At 45.1% G+C, this 17,851-nt stretch overlaps 1 protein-coding gene across 4 annotated transcripts in view; it reads left to right on the forward strand.

The window, feature by feature from the left end:
• Positions 1 to 17,851, forward strand: part of COP1 (COP1 E3 ubiquitin ligase) — a 162,275-nt gene that overhangs the window by 62,501 nt on the left and 81,923 nt on the right. For all 4 annotated transcript variants that reach the window (XM_083157267.1, XM_083157268.1, XM_083157269.1 and 1 more), the window contains 2 exons: positions 1 to 23; positions 4,417 to 4,552. The exon at positions 1 to 23 is cut by the window's left edge and continues 92 nt beyond it. In XM_083157267.1, the coding sequence (XP_083013393.1) occupies positions 1 to 23; positions 4,417 to 4,552 (159 nt within the window). The remainder of the gene's footprint in view (positions 24 to 4,416; positions 4,553 to 17,851) is intronic.

Genomic DNA, 17,851 nt, shown 5'->3' on the forward strand with positions numbered 1-17,851 from the left:
TACGAGGATGGCTCGTGTGGCAGGTAGGAACGCAGTTAGTATCCGCTGCATGTGGGTATACGTACCAAGGATTTCACAGCTGCTGCAGGGCCTTACGCCCATCCAGATATCTTTATTGCAGCCAGTAAAGCCTTTGTGTTCTCATATTGAACTGTTTTTAAATGGGATGCTTACATTAGGATTACCACATAAAATTAACTTTTGGCAGAGTAACAATTAAGTAAGGAGAACATACTCAGTGTTCTGATAGCCTCCAGCCAGCTCCAAATGTGTTTTTTTAAGGCATATGTTACATATTGCAAGTGGGGGTCTGTTAATCATTGTATTATGCCTTTTATGGTGCCACAAGGGTCCTGCCGTACCTTACAATGTACATAAACAGAACAAAACTGCAAAGCAGTGACTTATACCCCATTTACACCAGAGGTTGGACCCGGGATATTGCCGCTCCAGTTTGGGGCAGGGCATGGTGTAAATGGGCTGAAAAAAAATAACACGGGTACTGTTCCCCGGGAATCTGACCCGGCAAATGTTCAGGGTCGGACACGGGGCTTATCCGGGGCTCAGGGTGGTGTAAATGGTCATTATCCGGGTTATTTGGTGGGTAGAGGGGCGCGAAGAGCTGATTGGTGCTTCTGCGGCTCTGGCAGATGATGTCATCTGCTGGAGACCCGCACAGTTCGCATGTAGCAGCGCAGCAGCAGCGTTACCACGCTCTCTCCTTCGGCACAAATTTTGGCGTCGAGATCTAGACCTCTCAGCCAAGAATTGTGCTCTCCTCCTCCAAGTGAGAAGCTGCTTCAAACTCTCAATTGCTGAAAAGTACAGCACAAACTGCTACACAGCTACTCCGTCTGCCATCTTTGCTGCAATGCTGGGAGCAGAACCCACTCCCTCCCTTTTCCCTTTCTTGTGACCTCATCTCAAACAGCCTAAAGGTCCATTTTTAATGAAAGCAGCAAGGAAAGACCGGGCTGATCCGTTTTCAGTGTTAAAGGGCCTTACCCGGGAATAACCCGGATTGAATTGCAGTGTAAATGGGGTCCGAGGCAGGGCATGCCCTGGCAATTTCCCGTGTTCGATTTCCCGGGTCCTACCCGGTATTCTGGTGTAAAAGTGGTATTATAATACAGAACGTTGCAGGGCAGGAAAATGGTTTATAAACACTGCTGCAGCATTCATAATATCCAAATAAGCAGCAGGGTGGCAGAACCGTAAGGTTAGGTGCTGCTACAGGTTACCATGAAAGTAACAGGATCAGAAGTGTTGGTATAAGCAAAGTATGGAAAAGCACATACAGGACGAGAGGGTCTTGCTGTAGTCATCTCTAACTAAACCTAAAATATGGCAGGAAGTGGGGAAACTGACATTTGAAAGAGGGTAATAGATAATGCCACGTGCAAAAAAAAATGTGCTACATACGTATACCAGAACTAGAAGTATTTCACATAAAAACATTTTAACTTTATTTTTCCTCCTCTTGGCATAGCCTAGTGAATGAGTCTCCTCTACATTATTTGTCTTCTGTTCTGTTCTCATATGTGCCCTGTAACCATTCAGCTAGGAGTTTGCTCTGTCCCTTGTAGAGATTAAGTAGGCCCCACATCTGCTTGGAGCCGCTATATTGTACACCTTGTGCTTTCGGCAACCTTCAGTAATCAGATCAGGATGTGGTAGATGGAAGAAGAGAGCAGGTGCTTTGTACTTCCCAATAATACAAATGCCCCAAGAACTGAAATCTGGAACTTTCCTTTCTTTTACCCTTCTCTCATCTGTCAACCAGCCTCTCTATCATCTCTCCTGGCCACCTTCTTGTCTGCAATTCCTCGTCCTGTACAACTGCATGATAAACAGCCTGTTATAAAGCTGCCACTGGCCGCACATCTGTGCTCAGGCAGCCTCTGAAAAACATTGCTGCCTTTGAACTACCAGAACATTTGCTGTAATAGTGATTTATATATGTTATTGTAGCTTAACGGCTCATTGCAAACAGGTGCTGGGCACATATGTAGGCACAGGACACTGGCTGCTTCTCCTGTGTGTGCTTGTGACGCATGTGTCCATAATGTGCAGTTGTTATGTACGTGAGCAAAACTGGGAGTGCGTAATGGTGGCAATAATGCGGAACTGGATGATAAATGTAAGAACTATGTACTAAGAAGAACGGCCCTATATTGTTTAGTTTACTGAAAGAGTTTGACTTTTGAAGCCCAATCATCCGCATACCACACATGACAGTCAGGGCTATTTCACACACTCCGGCTCCTGCCGGGCGGCGAAATCCCGCACGGCTAGAAGCCGTGTCGTGTATAGTAGTTACTAATGGACACGATTGTGTCCATTCAAACAGGACGGCCACGGCCCGGCTGCCCGGTTGCATCCGGATCCCACCACTGGAAGGGACGGCTGCCGGGCTGTGGCCATCCCCTCCTTTCTAAACTGTGTGCTGCACGGCTTCCTGGCCGTACGGGTTTTCGCCGCCCGGCAGGCGCCGGAGTGTGTGAAATAGCCCTAAGAGACCACGGTTTGGAACCTTCATATAATGCCAGCACGTTTGCTCTAAGAGCACGATCTAGTATAGTCCTAATTTGCCTAGGGCAGATGTATTAAGCCTTAAAAAGAGAGAAACACAAGGGGGACAGTGTGTTAAACGTCCATCCAGTCAGCTCCTAGCTGACATTTTTTTCAAACACCACCTGTAACATTACAGAAAAGAGCTGATTGGCTGGATGTGTAAAGACTGCGATCACCCTCACGTTTATCTTTCTGAGGCTGCCACCTTAGGGGGGTATGCAATCTCCGTCGAGCATCTCCCGTGGGGGAGATGCTCGACGGGCCCTATTCAATGCTGTCTTCCCCGACAGCATTGAACAGGGTTTCCTGGCAGAACGAGCCCGACATCTCTAGCTGTCGGGCTCGTTCTGCCGAGAACAGCCGGGAAGTGACGAGCTGCCGGCTGCATCTCGTCACTTCCCGGCCGCAACTCGCGGCCACGCCCCCTTCTCGTCCCGCTGCAGGCGGGACATTGAATCCCGCCTTCATGTTCTCGGTCGAGCTGACCGAGAACAGGACTGGGTCACGGCAGGCGAGCAAGTTCGTCTGCCGTGACCCGAAGATTGAATACCCCCTAAGTCTCTGAAATAAGAACTTCCCCTGCAATCGGAGCTCCTTCCTTAAGCAAGCCTCCTCCCCCAGCTGGTACTATGGCAGGGGGTACTTTCCTTGGTTTCTTTAATTTGGCATTGCATCCTAGACCAGCGATGGCTAACCTTGACACGCCAGATGTTGTTGAACTACACATCCCAGCATGCCCTGCTACAGTTTTGCTATTTGGCCATGCTAAAACTGATGCAGGGCGTGCGGGGATGTGTAGTTCAACAACAGCTGGAGTGTCAGGGTTAGACATCACTGTCCTAGACCAAAGCAGTACACATGTACTGAGCCACAGAAAGGCAGGAGAGAGAGGCTAGCTGGGTAAAACGTAAAGCGTTGTCAACTGGCAGTGTACGTACTTCACTTTATCGGGTAACTCGACTTGCACACACCCCTGGCTGAAAACGATTGGTTAACTGTAGCTCAGAAGGCTGTGGATTTCTTCGTGTAGAAGTTGCAGAAGTAAAGGGATGAGTATAGATGGCAACGTTCCAGTGGGACCACAAGCTGAAAAGGAAGTCTTATTTACTTGAATAGTATGTTTCAGCGCCAACTAAGAGTCCTGATTGAAATACCCCGATAACATTGAGGAAATCAAAATACAACTTGTTTATAAAGCACATATAGGGATTGTATTGTGTTTCCCATTAATGGGGCAGTACTGTAAAGTGTGTACAGAACCGAATCCTACCAATAGAAGTCAGGCTATCCTAAGTTATAACGAACCATGGAACTTCTGTACCGGGTGTGGTATAACACCCCGACAGTCGGGACTCCGACAGTCATTAGCCTGACGTCGGAATCATACAGCGGGGTAGCGCAACAAAGCCCCTTGCGGGCACAGTGGCTCGATGCGCTCGTCACCTATTTTATTCTCCCTCTATGGGGGACGTGGACCCCCACGAGGGAGAATACCCGCTGCCCGTGTGTTGGGATTCCGACATCGGGGTAATGACTGTCGCAATTCCGACTGCCGGTGAGTTCTCTGGCACCCTTCTGTACCAACACATACAGTATGTAACCAGTACTGTCAGTACATATGATGGCACTGTGAATAGATGCTTCCTATCCAGCCAGGGTAGATTTGGCTGCCACATGGAAAGGCCATGGAACCATTCTCTGTACAACAAGTGACTGAAATACGTGTAATGTACAAAACATAACCTATATTTTTGAATCTGACCAATTTGCCGCTTATAGTTTAATACCTATTTCTAGGCTTGCATTGACTCACCTTATTGTTTTGTCTTTTCTTCTGGGCAGATGATAGCCGGACAGTTAGTCAGCTGGATGAGTTTCAAGAATGCCTGTCCAAATTTACCAGATATAATTCTGTGCGTCCTCTCGCCACGCTCTCGTACGCCAGTGATCTGTACAATGGCTCCAGCATTGTGTCCAGGTAAGATTATCCGCTCGGCTACCTAGACTCGCACAGTAGCTGTTTGTAGTGTTATCCTAGAATGGGTTAAGTTTTCCCCGTTGCTCCAAACTCTTATTTCAAATTAAATAAGGCGCAAAATCCCATTTAAACACTTTTTTTATACCTTAAGTGAGAGCGACGTAGTCGTTTGTCACTCGCTTGCAGCAATGCTTCAGCAGAATGACAGATTTATCTCTCCTTTGATGCCTTTGGACTTATTTACAGATTTATTATGGTAGGCTCAGAGATTTTTCTCTTATGATGTACTGTATATACGCCTTCAGTCATCCTCTGTGTCCGCTATTCTACTTTTATACACTTGGGGGCAACCTTTGCACATGTTCTGAAAATGATTCTGAAGCTTCCTGCCCTTTTCAGCAGCAGAATTCCTGAATATAAAGTGCCAGCTAGTTTTCCACCCACTGTTATGGCATAAGGGTTTTAGGAAATGGATTTTATTGGTTTGTTTAATTTGGCTATGTTATGACTTTGACCTATTTTTTTATTCTTGGTTTTAACAAGCTATTTTTGTTGAATATTTGTTTAGTCTTTTTTTTTGTTGTTGTTGATTTATATAGAAGCCTTTACAGCAGGCATGGCCAAACTATGACCCTCCAGCTGTTGTGAAACTACAAGTCCCATCATGCCTTGCTACAGTTTTGCTAATGTATTAGGGAATGCTAAACCTATAGCAAGGCATGCTGTGATGTGTAGTTTCACAACAGCTAGTTTGGCCATGTCTGCTTTACAGCAGTTCATTTCCAACACTGGGCAATGGTACAAATCTGCGCTGTATCCATGTATACAGTTGCTTTCACTGTTTATAATGCACTAGACCTCTAAAAGCTAACTGCAGATTGGTGTATGCTGACTGATCATAGGGTCATTTATACAATAAAAACCCAAAGGGCTTGATTTAGAGATGTACACAATGTTGATATTTTCAGCATTGCCCTGTTTTTTTCCCATTGCTTATGTGTCTTGTCACACCGAGCATGTGCTGCAATAGTGATTGCTTAGAGGATTTGTTGCAAAGTGATTGACAGTCAGGGACATTTTGTAGGTGGTAACGGAGGAGTGGCAGCAAAAACGCAGGATTGTTGCAAGCTCTTTGGGGGAGTGTTTATCCTGCAGCTGTGAGGTGTCATAAGCCCCATACACACTAGATGATCGGTTCCGCGGCTGATGTAATGAACAACCATATTGGCCGCAGCTCCCGATATTGTGTATCTACACGATATCGGTAATCTATATCATTTAGTGACATCACTGGGACTATACAGCCAAATTGACCTGCATTTTCAGAATGCCTCCATCTTTGTTAGCGACGCACAGGAGCACGCATCGTTATCGATACTAGATGAGACTGTAAAAGATATCACTCAGAATGGCCCTTTCCGAGCGGTATCTTTAACTATCTCATCTTGTGTATATGGGGCTCTGCTTGCAGCCACGACTAAAAGGCTATACAGAACTTTGATTATCAACTGTTCCGCTACCACTGCTTCTGTGTACACAGCTGGTGGACGTCTCATCACAAGTCCAGATGGCTGCTACCTTTTAATTAGCCCAGCAGCTGCGTATATATTCGCGGTTGCAAACGCATTTGGCGAAAGGATATGGAGCTAAATAGCCTCTTCACTGTGACCTTTTCTCGCGGACACCCTCGGGATTCACTTGCATCCCTGCTACCTTGCCACTGTAATTACCCCGCAGCCAGTAACTCCCATCGCAGGTTATAGAGCAGTGTTTCATGCTGTATCCTAATTCCTGGAAGATAAGGGGCGCACATGTCCATATACTTTGTGAGTATTTATTTGTGTATCAATCTTCTGCGGCCATATTTTTGGAGACCTTTTTAGTACTTGGTTAGGACGTTTCAAAACCCCACGACTGCCTTAATTCTCTATGGCATAGATTGAACAAGGTGCTGACAACATTCTTTATAAATGATTTAAGTAGACCGTGACATTTCAGTGATCCTCTAATGGGATTAAAGGCCCTGATGTTTGGCGGTGTAATGGTGAGGGGATTTTCTTGGCAGACGCAAAGCAGGATGGATCCATGGATAAATGTTTGCCACAAATTCTGTCCTTTTCTGTCCGTTACAGCAGAAGTTGTGATTCGTCAGACCAGCCAATGTTTTTGCAATAGATAAATGATAGAATCTGGTTGCTGTGGGAAACGTCATATCTCTTCATTTTAAGAAGTTTTTGTAAATGTATCCCTTAAGGTCCATACTCATTGGGCGACTATGCTCAGCGTGTATGGACAGCGATGATGACATCATCACTACGGGGAAAGCCGCTCAGTGCATACACACGAAGCGGCTTTCCCCCTGCCCGGCGCCGACAGAGGGGGGAGTACGGCTTTGCATAGGTCAGCGCTATGCAAAGCTGTCCTGAAAGCTGCTCATCTGCTGGTATAACCAGCAGATGAACGGCTTTCCCGGCGATGTTGCGGGAGCGTGCAGCAGCGCTCATCGCCAGGCCATACACACTGGGCGGCTTTGAGCTGAAAGCTGCTCAAACCTGCTGTTTTGAGAGACTTTCAGCTCAAAATCGCCCAGTGTGTATGGGCCTTTAGACTATATGTCTTCCATATTCTAGTGAACAACAACGGAACCTCTTGAGCCATACCTGCATGCGCTCATGCATTGAGTTGCAGCCACTTGATTGGCTGATCAGATATTTGCATTATCGTTCAGGTTTGCCTTAATTAAGCGACCATTGAGTGTGTGTTATGATTCTATACATTTGTTACAAGATAGCTTTTATTATTATTGGATATTCCTTTAGTTCATGTGACCAGAGAAGCGAGTATCCATACCAATATAAAGGATTATGCAGCCATCCGAGAGTAGTCAGACAGCATAATTTGTTAGCTCATTTATATCTGTTGTACATTACTTTTGTATGTGTATCGCTCGTCTCAGCAAAGCGTTTCTTTTATACAGCTCGCAATAATTCAAATCCTTATTAACAGAACCAGTGTTTGTCATTGGCCAGTAGGAAACGTCCTCCTTTGTCGACATCCTTTTGATGTATCCCATTTTGATCTCCTGCTACGGTATAAAAGTGAAGTGGTCAGCACTGAAGTTTCCAAAGAGATAGTAGAGATTTATGTGCCAGAAGAGAAATCAATGTTCCACATAAATAGTAGATTCTGTGCTGGCCGGCCACCCAGTGTGCAGATGTGCTAATGGTCTGCCTTTTCCATTGCCCAAGAGTGAACACTTATTTCATAACCAGTTGGAGCAAGAAGTGCATGCAATCGTCGTGTTAGCTCTGATAAGAAGGCAGAGGAGGGGATTCTTATGTAATTACGCCTTTTGTTCATTTTCACAACTGTAGTGTGTACGGTGGTGCAAGTCTCTGTATACTGGATAGGACTAGTAAATTGGCTCTGGCATCTGCCTGGTCGCGTAATATAAAGAATTATCCCCGCTAGATATAGCCTATCATTAATATTACACATTCACTCAGGATATGTACAAGATAGGAATGGAATTATCCATTATTTAGTCCTCCGGGGGGATGCTAGAATAATATATAATGTTTCACGTACAAGGAATAAAAAGTATTGTATTGTGGGGCGTACTGTACACATAGAATGTAGCTTTTATAAGAATTATTGAAAGATAATTGTATAACAAGTGCTGCGGTTACGGTATATTCGATTTACAATGTCTAGGTTGACAGTCAAAATTTCGACATGAGTTTTTTGGGTGTCTGTCATCATAGGTCGCTATGGACACCGCGTCCCCTCTCATGTCTCGCTACGCTCGCGATGCTCCGGGCACGATGCCTCGCTGCGATTGACACACTATTATATTCTCCCACCACGCCCTGTCGGCTCAAATTTTTTTCTAATGAAAACCTCATGTAGACCTTTTCCATGTCGTTATCCTGACTGTCAACCTTTTGAACATGTCGACCTAGACACTGTAGATCTAATGACTACCAAGTGCTGCAAAAATTTGCCGGTGAAAGAGAAAATCGCATTGATCGCGGCCCATTATAATGGCCCGCGATGCGACCGACGCGATCAACGCGATTTTCCCATAGAGAATAATGTTAAATTATTTTTCAAGTCAAAATCGGGTTGATCATGTCATTCGCGGCCCATTATAATGGGCAGTGATGCGATTAACGCGATCAACGCGATTTTACATAGGGGACAATGGGAAATGGGCCAATAGGGGCAATTTCTCATTGAGTATGGTTATAAAGTTAACGCCACCCCACTATTGACGTCAACCCGAAGCGTGGCGAGCGGCGGCGGTGGTACGCGTCCTACGACCTTTTCATACCCCCACTATCCACGTCGGCGTGGAGTTGATTTTATAAAGTGTAGCGAGCCACCGAGCCCGAAGCGTGCCGAGGGGACGCGTATACCTGTGAAGTTACACTTTATAAAATCAACTCCACGCCGACGTGGATAGTGGGGGTATAAAAAGGTCGGAGGACGCGTACCGCCGCCCCTCGCGGGCTCGCTGCGTTCGCTACTTTTCGGGTTGGCGTCAATAGATTGATTTCAATGTAAAAGCCCCCCATTTTAATAGAAACCCCCCCTCATGTTTTAAATGCCCCCCCAATGTTAACGCCACCCCACTATTGACGCCAACCCGAAGAGTGGCGAGCGCAGCAATACAATCAAATGCTGTGCTATATATATGCACTTTTTAATAGTTGTAGTAGTTGGGAAAGTAAAAAAAATAATGTTGTTGCGTGTCCCCCTAAATACAATACTGCTATTTCATATCTCATCTTCCCGTGTCACCTCTGTGTGCCATCACCCTACTCTTATTACTTGCCTTACCCCATCCCGGTGGTCTCCTGGCTCCTCATTCGCTGGTTTGCTGAACAGGCCTGAGGCTGCGACTAGAGGTCTTTGCAGAGGGCTTGCACTGTGCGTGACATAGACGGGACAGCTTAGGACATTATATTGTAGGTTCAGAGGGCTAAATAATTATGCTGCGCGTGACCACAGAATTGTCAGATTCTTCATCTGAATGTCTTCCGTGCGTTGGATAAAGAATGTTGGAAGGCTGTGTCTTTATCTGACACGTTGCGTGACAGCAGCTAGCTTAGGTGGTCCCATAGGAAGTCTTCGCTTGTAGGCAGGAGAAATAACAAGCGATAGAGCGATTGCTACTGGCACTATTCCTAGTGTAGCCCTGACGTGTAAAATGTGGGTCAAGCAGCCATGCACAACATGTATTCCTTCTATCTGAACAAGTTCATTTTAAACACATTCAGTCGTAGGTCTTCCAAATTCACAATGTAATTAGCACGGCATAAAATTGGTCCAACAGCTCAGCTCGTCATTGACATCAGTCAGTCACCTACGTCATTCAGTGACCTAGCATTGGCAAATAATCCATATACCCCTCTCCACAGCGTCTCCTAATCCTGTGCTCCCAGGCCATGTGTTATTCCAGGCTTCTCATAGATATCACACACACATCTGTTCCGGGGAAGCTGTTCTGTCCAGTGCAGGGCACATGGTAGAGCGGTGCAGGAATTCTCTGACTGACTGCCTGCAGGATTCCATATTTAATAGACCACCGCTAACCAATTTGTAGGTTTCCTGATGTAAGGGGCCCTTTGTATTTTGAATTTTGCTTGTTATATGTAAAGTTAAGCCATAGAAAGAAGAAATTTATGCAGATATTCAGATGTAAAGTTTTTTTTTTTTTATGAAAAGGTTTAAAAGCAATGATTATTCAGATTTATTCCCCCAAAGTTTAAAGAGTAAAGCTTGTGTGTGTTGGAGAGCCCAGGGCTCCGGTGGACAGATCGTTTTCAGATATGCTTCATTTGCAGTTCCCGATGGAGCAGGGGAATCGCAGTTCCAGCCTTTTGTATCTGGCCTTTCATTTTCACAAAAGCCCCACACAGTCAGGCCAAGGTCGCAGACAGTGTATCTCCGTAGGGGGTAAGACCTCTAACTCGCTTTATAGGACAGGATAGCCTTGGGGAACAGAGCTGGATTAATCACATATGTGCCGGGTCAGCACTCGGGGGCTGACGACCCCCCCCCCCCTGCTTCTGACTTGCCAGCCTTCTCTATGTGCATAGTGTGCGTCCTAGTCTGAATATCACTTCCAAATTTTTGTCTTTCCAATGGAAGCCACGTCTTACCTTTAAGTATTTCTTAGTATTGAACTCTTCCACAAGCGAGCTGTATTACATCTGTCAGAGCAGCTGGGTGAAGGGACGGACCCCTTCCCAGACTCCAGCAGCCAAAGCGGCTGTTGCTGCTGTGGATTTTATCCTGCTAAAAGAGATTCCACATTTGCTTTATATAAAGGGACCTCCTACAGCACCGAAATCTGGTTGTACCGATCACCTGGTGCTGACCCGTGGTACTTACGCGGCAGCTGATCTTGTGGCACGTCTTGTCTCAATGACGTTACGTTCTAGAGCGCATCTGATATAATTTATGGTGGCTGCATCACTAGGACAAGATACTAGATGGGAGTGCATGCAACTAAAGACGAGATAATGGGGGAAATTGTTGATGCATAATTAGGGATTTATTTACTAAGATGGGAGTTCTCTGGAAGATGTGGTGTTGCTATGGACAACCAATCAGATACTATATTTTATATTGCAGAAGGTGCTAAATAAACAGGAACATTCTGATTAGTTGCTGGGCCCACATCCTATCTTCAATAGAACTCCCATCTTATTTAATAGACCCCCAGGCTGCTGAGATTGACAGGCATTACAGGCTGAGGTCCTGGTAGAAACGCTGCTAAATGATTGTCGGGGGAAATGGGTGATGCTTTTTGCAGTATAGTAGAAATGGATTCAGTAATTGTAGCTACAGATTACGGGGGTTGGCAGTGAGTGGTTTATACATTTAGAAGGTGATCCTGTTTTGCCTCTTACTGGATGGGACTTATGGGGCCTACACATGTAGAAATTGTGCTGAGCGATCTGTGAGGCCCAGTGTTCTCCAATGAGATTTATTTAGCATGCTCGATCTCTATCCATAGTGATAGCCACGTGCAGGGCTGCACATCGCTATGGCCCCTACACGCGGAGCATTCTTGTCAAATTGCTTAGAAAATGCCCTGAAATCGCCCCATGTGTGGGCCCCATTACTGCAGGCTCGCCGAACATAGGCATCAACCTTTCGTTATACCTAAAGGAGGATCACAGCAATTAGAGGTCCGTTTCTTATTAGATTGCCACCAGATCTCATTGTAAACTCATTGTTTCCATAGGTACTGTAATCCGGTTTTGTATGCAATTTTTTGCACTTTCTCAAGTCAGGAGAAAAAAAAACCTGATATAAAGTACCCCTTTTTCGTGGCTCCTATTGTCGGAACACATGGATCTGGGAACTTAGCCCGGATCCTGGGTGACTTGGAAACTGCTTTTCTCATTGTTTGGTTTGTGTCTATGATTGTTGCATTTTTGTATCAGAGCACAGTAATGTATGGTGGCCATAGATAACTAGGTTATAACATATACATTATATACTTTTTTTTGGTACTTGTGTATTTTGGCGGCACCCATCGCATCTCATACCATATGGCATGCGATGCTGTACAATGTCATACAATTTTAAAATTGTATGACATTGAACATGGCATACAATGCGATGCGACGCGATTAAACATTGTATAAGCACCCTAATGGGTGCTTACAATGTGAAATGCACCCCCACGCCACCCCCACACCCCCCCCCCCCCCCCCCACTATAAACGTGAACCCGAAGAGTGGCGAGCGCAGCAAACCCGCGAGGGGCGGCGGTACGTGTCCTCCGACCTTTTCATACCCCCACTATCCACGTCGGCGTGGAGTTGAGAATAGAAAGTGGATACCTGTGAAGCCCGCGGGTGGACTCCGATACCTGTGAAGGTATCCGCGTCCCCTCGCTGCGCTCGCCACGCTTCGGGCTCGCTGCACTCGCCACACTTTTTATTCTCAACTCCACGCCGACGTGGATAGTGGGGGTATGAAAAGGTCGGAGGACGCGTACCGCCGCCCCTCGCGGGCTTGCTGCGCTCGCCATGCGTCGGGTTCACGTTTATAGTGGGGGGGGGGGGGGTGGCGTGGGGGTGTATTTCACATTGTAAGCACCCATTTATGGTGCTTAGACGATCTTTCATCGCATAGGGGGCAAAAATTGCGTCGCATCGCATGCCGTGCGACGCGATATAAACATTGCGCGATGCACATCGGGGGGCGCCGCTATAATACACAAGTACCCTTTTTTTTTTTTGCTCGTGTTTTTTATATATTTAGTACTTATACCCCAATGGAGTTATGGGCCCTACATACAGAGCAATTTCAGAGAATTTTCTAAGGGATCTGACTTGACGTCCATACACACTGGGCGATTATGCCCAGTGTGTATGGACAGCGATGATCACAGTCATCGCTGGGGGGGAGCTGCTTAGTGCATGCACACTGAGTGGCTTTCTCCCGCGCTGTCAGCGGGTGTCGGATGCCTTTGCATAGCGCAGCGCTATGCAAAGCCATCCACAAAGCCACTTATCTGCCAGTAATACAAGCAGATGAACGGCTTTCCTGGCAGTGATGCTGGAGCGTGCATCACCAATCATTGCCACGCCATACACATACCGTGCGGCTTTGAGCTTAAAGCCGCTCAAAACACCAAAGTTTGAGCAACTTTCATCTCAAAATCGCCCAGTGTGTATGGGCCTTTTTATTTGACTAGAACACTTTGAAAATTCCCCTACATCGTTCCGTGTGTAGGGGCCATAGAGATAGCAGTGTGCAGTTCAGCGATTAAGATCCAGCGTGCTGAATAGATCTAGTTAGATCACTGGAGGACACTGGCCCTGACAGATCAGCTCAGCAAAATCTCGACATTTATCTAATTTATGATCATTGTTCCTCTATTTAGTGGCATTAAGAAAGTTCTGATCTTGGGCTGTAGGTGGTGCTGGAAACCTGCAGTCATTTTCCTTCAAAGAAAACCAGCAGGCAAAAAAAATAAAAAATAAAGTGCTTCAAGTATGGTTAACATTTAAAACCTGAGCTATTGTTGTGCCTTGTGGACCATAGTTGAGAACCCCTAGTTTAGACTGTAAACCATACCGGCAACAGCCCTGTGTGAAGTGTAATGTATACAAGAGCTATATAGAAGAAGAATTACCTTTGCATGTCTATCGCATGCGCTAGAACTGCACACCCTCATTTTAAACATAGGAGATGCTGCCATGCTATGACACTTGTAGTGGCAAGCAATAAACGTAGATTCAGGTGCACACGCCAATCATTAAATTACGACACACCCTACAATGAACATGTTCTACGAATGAGGTTCTCAGTGCGTTTGGCCCACCCATCACGTCTAGGTGAATCTCATTAGATGGGTCCCTAACATCCACAATACTAACGCATCATATCACTTCAGCAAGGACTTGCCATACTAGTGCTGTTATTATGGCAGCTCTGTAGCACTATGTTTGTGTAACTGCCTAATGTGTGAACCTGTTGTGTTAGGGCAGGGCTGGGCAACACCGGCCCCCCAGATGTTGGTGAACTACACATCCCAGCATGCCTTGCATCGGTTTCGGCATGGCCACATAGCAAAACTATTGCAAAGCATCCTGGGATTTGTAGTTCACTAACATCTGGAGGGCCGGTGTTGCCCAGCCCTGTGTTAGGGTCACCCAGGCTTTTGAAAATTGGACCTAAAGGTTTTAAATAAGACGCACACAGGTTGCGGCACGCGGGTGGCTAAATTCTAGCGGATCCACCCATTGGGGTCTCTTGCTGACTGGCCATATCACTGACACTAAGGCCTGGTATTAAGCATTAGAGGCCAATAAAAAAAGCACAAAGGCCAATTGTAACCACTTTCCAACCTAATCTTCCAACCATGATTACGGTTGTAATTGAGCATTGTACTCAGGAAATCAGTCCATCTCTCTGATTTTGCCTTGTGTATCTGACCAGTTCAACCTTTAACTAACTAGTAAGCCCGCTCCAAGCAAATGCTTTCAAAGCTAATAGATGTAGTGTCACTGGCTGCCAACAGATGGCAGTATTTCTGAGGCACATGGACACTAGACCTATATATAGATGATGGTTTCTTGATGTAAGCTGTATCGAGCTGGTAATACAGGATGTAGTTTATGTTCCTTAACCCTTTGCAGTCCAATTTTTTTTATTTTGCATTACATTGAATGTTGAGCGATGTTAATGTTCTTATTTTAAAGTGGCTTACCATTGGAGCTGCTATTAGCGCTAGGGCTGTTGAGCCTGACTAGAGATTGGTCCTGAAAGGGTTAATGCATTTGCAGCTTGTATTGTCTATCTGGTAGGGATATCACTGCCTATTGCAGGCTCTTTGTGGTTCTTCAGCTGTTGTGAAGTTGTCACAGTTTTAGCATCGCCTAATAGAAAATATGCTGCAAGGCATTCTGGGACTTGTAGTTTCCCAACAGCTGCACGGCCACACGTTGGCGAGGCCTGCCCTATCGGAAACGTAGCTTTCTGGGTACAAGTGGAGGCCACAGATTAGACTAGAAGAAAAAAGTTGTGCTATACTATTTTCTACAGCAAATGAAAACTCCACGCTTCACGTGTAAACGGCTGAATCAGCGGAGATGGAATCTGATTAGTACGGAGGGTATTGGCTAAAGAGACACTGCAGTATTGATTACTGGCCTTTACATGCATGCTTCAGCAATGTACGGCTTGTTATCACGTGTAAATGCCTGCATTTTCCTTTCTGGGGTTTTCCCTTTGGATTAATGTTTTCAGATCTCTAAAGACGCTTTTACGTATTTGTACAGTACCTAGCACAATGAATTGTATGGCGTAAATATAGTCATATTATCCCTCTATGCAGGCTGAGAACAAACTTGGTGGGCTGTCAGCCACTGTTGGCTGCTTTCTATTATATGTGTGATTCTTACCTATCCGCCCTCATAGAAACACGCCCCGCTAACAGTATTATCCCCTGCTAATAGACAACACGTCTTTATTATTGTTCTGTTTGAGTGTCAGCACCTGTTTTATGTTGGCTAAGGGGAACAGCGTGATAGGTGAACTCTGCAAACACACCGGCACCCTACAAGGATATTTGTTTTCATGTCTTAATATTTAGAATAGAATAATATAAAGGAAAGAGAAAAACCTAGTACTGAGAGTGCATTTATGGAACGGTTCTATAAAGGGTTCTTTAATCCAAGCAGCAAGTTTTATGAGCTGCACAACCTCTAAAAAGAAACCTCAATTCCATAGGGCTTTTTAATAGCTATTGATATTGTGTCGGCTGACCGGTTCAGCAAATCACTATAATCAGGCTGATGGTTCCCCTGGGCTCAATAGCTGTTAGCTGCACCCCCGTTGAGTATGGAACCTGTCACAGCCAATCACAGCACAAAGTAACCCATCTCCTTGTGATCACATAGGTCCTAGATCGATTTTGTGTGTCTGGCAGCTGATTCCACTGAACAGCTTGAATCAGCAGCCCGTATCAATAAATGTTTGCATGGGCTGCAATGTATTTATAGGCTGCTTCCATTCAAAACAGTGTTTTTGATTCAGTTAGAAAATACTATTATAATTCTGATGTCTTTGGTTTATCAAAAACTCCACTGTCCTGTTGCCATTAGGGATGGCCATCGATGATTAGAAATCATCATGGTTTATGGCCGATGTTGAATAGTTTTGCCATTGATGGGGGTTAACCAGATGGGTTCCCACCTTTGATGTCAAGCTTAAACAAATGGTTTCGTAGTTGCTTTTTCCCCATGGTGCCGGGACATGGAGCATAGCTCCGCCCTGCCACCTGTGAAGCCCCACCTCCCGTATTTTTATTGGCTCACAGACCAATCAATCAAAGAAAATGGATGACCATCAATATGTAACAACATTGATGGTCATACATTGAATAGTACTACACTATCGATGGCCAGTACTTGCCATCGAAGGCAACAGTGGCCATCCCTAGTTGCCATTAGTATCCAGGCAACAGTGACTACTAAGACTGGTCAACAATCACTAGGTTAGTATTGACAGAAGGTTGACTCAGGCAAAGGTTGACATGAGCATGGTCGACACAAAGGATTCATGTTTTTGTTGGGTTATTTTACCGACCTTTTCATACTTTTCCATCCCAGTGGACATGGAGGGGGAATAGAATAGTTTGTTGAGCACAGTGAGCCGTGCTAGGTGACGCGATACACTTATACGGTGTCCAAATTTAATGGGGGCCAGTGATCCTCTTCCATCTGCTATTAAATTGTGTGATGTTCCTAACTGGCCTGAACGCTTCCTCTCTGCTGCTGTGCCTGTGATATAATAGGTCTGTCCACCTGATGATCCAGGATGCAGAATTTAGTTGTCTGGCCACTTCAGCAGAGGGACTACTCTCACCATTCAGGTGGGGAAGAAAGTATGGGGATTATCCTTTACAAATATACAGTGCATTTATCATGCTTTGTTTGTGGGGATTTACATATGATCACTGTCCAATTACAGTAAGTAACATTGAACATTGCCTCCAGTATGACACACAGCTGCAATACATTCAGCTGACATACTCTGCTCCCCGTGAAGTCCACAGCCTGGACGAAACGCATTGGAAACCCTCCTCTAACCTATGCCACTGAGCTGTTGTACAGACATCCTGTTCTTCCAGTCTACCACTCGGGAAAGGCCTAAAAAAATGTTTTTTTTAGAGAGCGAGGTATACCTCCTGCCAATCTCATTATACCAATAGTCACTTTCTCATAAGCCAGATAGGACTTTTACTTCTTTAACCTTGTAAATTATTCCCTTGTACCCCACCCCGTTTTTTTTTTTTGCTTTGTTTATTTTATATACAATTGTTTTTACCTATAATTGCTTTTTAAAATTGTATCTTAGATAAATGAACTACTATTTATATTTATCATGACTATTTAGTGCATCATATTCCACCGAGCGCCCGTTTTCTCTTCTTACCCTTCACACATACTCTGATATTTCTTTAACAATCTGTACCATTTTTGTGAAGCCTTCTATTCACATCTGCAGCTGCTGCAATAGTCTCCGTTACTTGGAGAATGTGCTGAGTTTTTAGTTTATAACGACTTCTGAATAATCGTTAGAAATCCTGATCTAAAGCTGTGCATGAACAAATCTTTAAAGTGGATAAATTATTTAAGGCTGGTTCGTAGAGGCCTCCAGAAGTCCTTAACATATTCAGGCCGTCATCCTAAGAAAAGGAATGATCTTATACATCACAATTCCCAGCTAAGGTGTAAGAGGAGCGTAGGGAACTCCAGGAATTCAT

The sequence above is a fragment of the Crinia signifera genome, chromosome 8, assembly GCF_055691185.1.
Source record: "Crinia signifera chromosome 8, ASM5569118v1, whole genome shotgun sequence".
Lineage (NCBI taxonomy): Eukaryota > Metazoa > Chordata > Amphibia > Anura > Myobatrachidae > Crinia > Crinia signifera.